Source organism: Austrofundulus limnaeus, unplaced genomic scaffold (genome assembly GCF_001266775.1).
Source record: "Austrofundulus limnaeus strain Quisiro unplaced genomic scaffold, Austrofundulus_limnaeus-1.0 Scaffold683, whole genome shotgun sequence".
Taxonomy (NCBI): Eukaryota; Metazoa; Chordata; class Actinopteri; order Cyprinodontiformes; family Rivulidae; genus Austrofundulus; species Austrofundulus limnaeus.
Window position 1 is genome coordinate 197820 of NW_013953085.1, and position 6827 is coordinate 204646.

Consider the following 6827-nt stretch of genomic DNA (forward strand, 5'->3'; position numbering starts at 1 on the left):
ACAAGTTGTTTAACACCAACAACTTCAAGAAAGTCACAAAAGCTTTTGTTTCATATCAAAGAAAACCAAAAGGAAGAGGTCTTCTCTCTGTTTGTGTGTGTGTGTGTGTGGGGGGGGGGGGGGCTACGTTTTTGCTACATCATGGGAATCATTTTCCAGAAAAAGGCAGCCTTGTGGGGACCAAAGCCCGGAGGCTTTGAGGTTAATTTTTGAGTAAATGGTCAGAATTAGGATATAAAATTACCAAAAAAAGGTGAATGGAAGTCAATCCACGGTCCCATGGGGATATAAAAACAAACCTGTGTGTGTTTCTGTTTTTAGTCTCTGTGCTCAGTGCTTTTTAAAATGTTCAATACTCAAAGAAGTGGTCTGGTCATTTATGATGATCTGTCACTCAGATATCAATAGTAAATATCGCACTAGACTGCGGCCATTTGGCAAATAACTATAAGGCATAGACTTGAATAAGAGCACTAGACTAGGCCCCACCCATACTGGTAGCATCTGTGACAGCACGGAGGAGCAGAAATGGCAAAGCATTCTCATGCCTCCCGCATCAACATATTGACGCTTGGTCAGGTAGCCGTCTGTGTCCACTTTTGGACCCACCAGGTAGCCCCCGCGGGTCCGTTCTTTACGAGATGAGGCGGAGGAGGAAGAGCGCATTGTCATATTTTATTACAAGAGTATGAAATGTGCGAAACAAACCATCCCAGACTGTAAATTTAACTTCTATTAGCCTTATACAGCCTATCCCTGACCACAGACCCTAAAATTAAACATTAACCCTGATCCCTCATATTAACCATTTTTAAAATGTAGAGAATTTGCGAGAATTAACACCCCAGACCGTAAATTTAACCTAAATTAGCTATATACAGCCTATCCCTGACCCCAGTATCTCAAACTAACCATTAATCCTGATCCCTTATGTTAACCTCAGACCCCGACCCAAAGACCCCTGAGTGACGCAATCCGGAAAAGCCGCTGGCGGCAAGGGGTTAGGGATTACACTCTGTAAATCTAATTAGAGGGCAAAGTAATATTTAATAGTTTGTGTTAAATTGTAACATGATTCAACAGAGCTAAACTCTGTATATATGCTCCACAAGCTAATATCTGCTAACCAGTTCAATAAATAACAGTGATTACATGGACTTTATAAGATTATTTTAATTTTAAACTGTTACATTATGTTCTGCTCAGATCACATTGAGCTAAATAAGATCAAATCTGCTGACTTGTGTTGTAAAATGAGACGTTTTCCTGTTTATCTTCTGTTAATAAATCCATAACACAAACAGCTTTTCTGGCATTATTTAAAACATTAGATAGTTTATATAAACTGTAAAATATGAGTAATAATTTGGTTAATATTATTATTAATAGTTTTAATGATTTCTACATCGTCGGTCCTTTTTTTCTGCTCTGTTGTCAACATGTACAGTAATGGGAAATCCAGACTCTTGACCGTTTAGCCGTTAGCTTCTCCAGCCGATCACACGGTCACCTGATTTCTGAGCACTCCAGCTGTTCTATAGAACCTCCTTGTTTCCACTCCACAGACACGCCCCCTGCTGGCTGAACTGCAGCATTTTCAGTCAAGACTGTAAATTATTGTTTGAACTAAATACTTATTAAAAAAATTATTCAACAGCAATCACGTGTGATCGCGCTGTGTGCGTACCGAGACGTAAGCGGAATGTTCACGACAGAAAACAAAGTGAGCTGCTCCGGCAAAGACGACGCCATCGGCAGGAGTCAGTCAGAGGCGGAGACGGTCTACCAGGAGATCAGGTGGGAGCTCGCATCGCCTCCTATTTAATACCCTCAGTCAGCAACACAGACGGAATGACGGAGCAGGTGTTGTAATTGTGTTTGTGCAGCAACACTGTTGACGATGAGGAGGAAATGCTGTACGGAGACTCCAGCGTCAGCACTACGTCTACAAAAGAGGAAGCCTCCCGCAGCTCTGCGGCGCCAGCTGCCACTGCGAGTGAGGGAGGCCCGGGCAAAGCAGAACCCTCCCACTGGTGTGTGATTATCAGGGAGAATGGAGTGATGGAGGTAACTGACTATATATGTTTTAGTAAGGAAAATAAGGTTTTACAGTGGGCCACAAAAGTATTAACTTTCACATTCTCTCTGCACTTAAAGCTGGGATTTAAAAGGAGGTTTTTGGGGAATTTGTGCCTTTTTTATTTACATAACATAACTGCTACTTTTTTAAGTTTTTTTTTTTTTTGGTTTGTTTTTGTGGAACAAACAAAAAAGGCAAAAAAAACCAAGAAAACCTGAGCGTGCAGACCTCTTCAACCTCTCAAGGTCCATACTTTGTAGTTAAGTGTGGGAATCTTTCACTATCTCACAATTCGATTTAATTCAAAATTGATTTTTTTATTAAAAACTGATAAAGTGAGCCAATTTGTCGTGTTCCCCAAGTGCTTCCTCTTCATTTTGCAAACCTTGCACACAATAAAGCTCATATCAAACTCATATCAAACTCATTCGGTAAAAACCAAAATGAGCCCAAATCTTTTCCTTCAAAGAAGACAGGGCCGGTTGAATCTATCTTTTCTTTATTTTTGCAGTTTCCTCTTTGTTTCGGTGCGTTCTGCACTTGCATACGCTCAGAACCGGCTGCGTGGGGACGTCAGGACTTCCCACATAGTTACAAAATGGAGACTGATTGGATTTGCTTTATTTATTTATTTATTTAAAATTGATTTTGGGATTGGCTAACAGCCATTGCTAAACAATTTGGAGTTCATCCTTCCACTAAGATAAATAATATTCCCAGGCGGAAAACATTTAGGACACCTGCCAATCTTCCAAGGACTGAACATCTCTGCAAATTCACCCCACCGTCCAAAGGACAGAACAACCCAACCCTAACTCAGATTCAACAGATCTTTAAAGCTCATGAAATTAAAGTTAATTAAAAAAGGTGGCTCGTTTTCCAGGAGAAGCTAGCTTTAAGACGTCTGGAACTGTGATGAGACCAGAACAGAGATGTCTGACTGTGTTTCTGTAAAACCGAACGGAACATGTCATCACAAAACCTGCTCCTCAGACAACTTATCAGAAGCTAACGTTAGCACTGAACGTCAACTGGATGTAAACATACAGCAAGCCAGGAGAGACACAAGATGTCATGGGGGAGAATCAATCTCATGCCCTAATCATTTTTCCCAAATTTAAATGAAATCGATCCAAGATAGATGAAATTGATTTTTTAACCCAACCATAACACTAGTAACCTAAAGTTTTTGAGCTTTCTCTGCTCCAGCACACCTGATTTGAATGAATAGGTGTTTAACATGTTTCTGTAGAACTTGAAGGGTAATTAGGTCACTGAATCAGGTGTGTTGGAGCAGGAAACAAGTAAAACACGCAGGATGGCGACTCTTGAGGACCAGGATTGGACACTTCTGTGTTAAACCAGCTGCCAGCACGGTGGTGGAGGGCTGATTGTTTGGGCTCCTTTCAGCCATCGAGTCGATCGTGAACTCTGTAGACCAAAGAGTCAAACGTGAGTCCATCTGCCCGGCAGCTGAAGCTTGGACCAAACTGGGTTTCTCAAACATCAGCTGATCTTCAACAGGACAGCTCAAAAAGAGATTAATCAAGTTGCTGCAACGGTTCGGTGTCCAGAATTTTCCTTAGCCTTGTTTTATTTAACCGTTATAAGTGTTTTAGCCTGTTGAGGGCAACAACTGGAAGTTTAAAGCACTCATTCTGCTCCTTGGATTGGATGTTGATTTATTTTAAGAACCATTTCTGAGGAGTTGAATAATTACTTTTTATGTAAATGTAAAAAAATCCAGTGTTGAATATTTATTAGTGCATTAATTTAAGACTGGTGCTCAGTATCCATCTCTATAAAACTTTATTAAAATGTATACCTATGCCTCTGTTTAAATATCTACTTTTATTTTGGTAAGTTGCTGATTGGTTCCACCAGTGCCAAACAGATGTTTTTACTTTTCACGTGTACAAAACAGAGCTGAATATGATAAATTGCAGCTGATCGCTGTCCTTAATCAACAGATTTATCAGCTGTCTGAGTGGCGACTGGTCTTCCTGGTGAAAAACTTTCCTGTAGGACAGCGAGTTCTGGTGGACAGTTCTTCTGGCCAATCAGCAACTCAAGGAGACGGGAAGAAAGAAGAAATCACCCGACAAGGAGAGTTTCCTTTAATCAAAGAGGTAGCTTTGGTTTCTCTGGGCAACAACTGCAGCAGGCCGTATTTACTGGTGAGGATTTTTTTTTTTACTTTGAGTTCGTTCCGTCTCGACTGGAATCTCATCCGGGAAACCTGTTTTGTCCTTTTGTATTTCTTGTTTTTAAGGTCTACGTAGAGAACGAGCTTCTGATCTACGAGGCGTTCCCTTACGATCAACAGCAGCCACAAAACAACCTGAAAGTCCGCTTCAAAAAAGTACGAGTCACGGGAGACGGACAGGAGCCAATCAGCTTCTGATGAAATCCGATTTAACGGCGGTTCTCTTTTCCGAACAGGTTCACCACAACATTAACTTCAGAGAGAAGAAGTCCAAGCCTAAGAGGGAGAAGAAGGCTGAAGGTGGTGCTGAGGAGGCTTCAGCAGTGAAAAGCAGGATCGCCAGGTTCAGATACTTCGAGGACATCTCCGGCTACTCGGGGGTATGAAAGCTGTTTCACAAACATGTAGAGGTTTCCTCCAGAAGCAGCGCTGCTCTTACATTTCCTGCGTCCTCGTTGGTTCAGGTGTTTATCTGCGGCCCGTCCCCTCACTGGATGCTCGTCACCTCGCGAGGAGCCCTGAGGCTTCATCCCATGACCATCGACGGACCCATCGACTCCTTCTCTCCCTTCCACAACATCAACTGTCCCAAAGGCTTCCTCTACTTCAACAAGCAGGTACAGAATGGGAATAGAAGAAGAATACAAAAAGCCTTTATTGTCCCACTGAGGGGAAATTCAGGTGTCACAGCAGCATCAGTACAGAGGTTCACACACTAGTTTACAAACTATAGAAAAATGAACAAAAAATAAAATTACCACTAACTATAGCAATGATACTACTACTAATAAAAAATAAATATAATCTAAAAGATTGTGCAAGAATAAAAAAAGATATGCTTTGTTTTAGAGACTGTATTTACCTATCAGTATTTGACATTAGAAATTAGAATTTTTCTATTTTCAGTGCAAAACAATTCCAACAGATTATTAACTGTAAGTATGACAGTGCAGGCAAGAAACACAGATGTGCAATTACAGCAGAAATGTTATTTTAAAGTTTAGAATTTGTAATAACAGAGCAAATGATAGCTTTGATTAGTAACCTAAATGAGTTGTAGTGCAAATGATTGTTCAGATTAGTAATGACAATGAATAATAGTACAAATGATTGTGCGGGCAGCGGTGTGTACGGAAGAGCATTGCATTCACCAAATTAAAAAAAAAAGACTCCTGATCTCATAATTACGAGATCTTGATCTCATTATTACGAGAAAAAAATGTCATAATTACGAGGTAAGTTCAGCAGATCTACATTGCAGGAAAAGTGAACAATGACAGTACTATCACATTTCATATGCGTTTTATTTCCTCTTGGGTATGAAATATTGGGAAAAATTGAGTTTACTTAATGTGGATGGTGTTGTGTCTGCAGGTTTATTAATAAATCCATCTGCACACCAGTCTAAGAGAGTTCTGTTTAATTCAGCTTCGGCACATACGACACAAACAACACCGTCATTTAGCTGGTAGTGGTACTTCTGGTTTCAGCGAATGAATATTTCAAAATAAGAGTCCGATTCAACACAGTCCTAACAAAACATCACAGAGTATGATGCTGTATGGATGATAAGTATGTCGACATTACGCAGGTATCTTTCCCTGCGGTTGTTCAAGCAAAAAGCCCACTCTGACATACTGGAAGTCACTCTCTTCCTGCAGTACGAGATGCTATGGCTATAAGTAGCTAATGCCTCTGAAATGCTTAAATGATTTCCTGTATGTACACAAAGAGCACACATTTCCTCCTTTTTCAACCCTGCAGGTCACAACTCTGGTGAATAAACATACAGCTTGTTCTGGGCACTCGTGCGTTCAGCATTACACACAGTGTCCAGGACCGATACCTGCACAAAATCCACAGGAGATCAGGATCTCATAATTATGACATCTTATCTCATGATTATGAGATCTTTTCTTGTAATTATGAGATAAGATCTCATAATTATGAGATCCTGATCTTGTAAATATGAGACCAGGAGTCAATTTTTTTTGTTTGGTGAATGCAATGCTCTTCCGTAGGTGTGTAAACACTTATTGTGATTTTTGGGCGCGGTGCTGGTTATAGAGTCTGACAGCTGCAGGGAGGAAGGATCTGCGATAACGCTCCTTTGTGCACCTCAGATGCAGCAGTCTGTCGCTGAAGGAGCTCTCCAGTTCAGCCACAGCTTCATGCCTGGGGTGGATGGACTGGGACTGGACTGGACTGGATTTAATATGTGAACTGTGAATAAATCTAGTTCATATTCATTTATTGTTAAGCAAGGAGTGAACTGATAATGAGATGTAACTGAATTAAAGATTTGATTTGATCTTTTAGGGATGTTTCTGAGGCTACGTTCACACTGCAGGCAAATCAGACCCAAATCCGATTTTTTTGACCCATCTGACTCGTATCCGATTTTTTAATGATAGTCTGAACGAGACAAATCCGATTTTTTCAAATCCTACCCAGGCCGTTTCAGTATGTGGTTTAAAATCGGATATATATCTGATGTTTTCAAAGTGACTGCAGTGTGAACGCTCATGTCACATTCATCTG

At 40.6% G+C, this 6827-nt stretch overlaps 1 protein-coding gene across 1 annotated transcript in view; it reads left to right on the top strand.

Annotated features, from left to right (window-relative positions):
- Positions 1-6827, top strand: part of cpsf1 (cleavage and polyadenylation specific factor 1) — a gene marked incomplete at its 3' end in the record, with an annotated part of 26844 nt that overhangs the window by 12866 nt on the left and 7151 nt on the right. Inside the window, 6 exon segments of the mRNA XM_014027789.1 lie at positions 1658-1797; positions 1887-2067; positions 4051-4257; positions 4353-4442; positions 4523-4666; positions 4751-4903. Coding sequence (XP_013883243.1) covers positions 1658-1797; positions 1887-2067; positions 4051-4257; positions 4353-4442; positions 4523-4666; positions 4751-4903 — 915 coding nt within the window.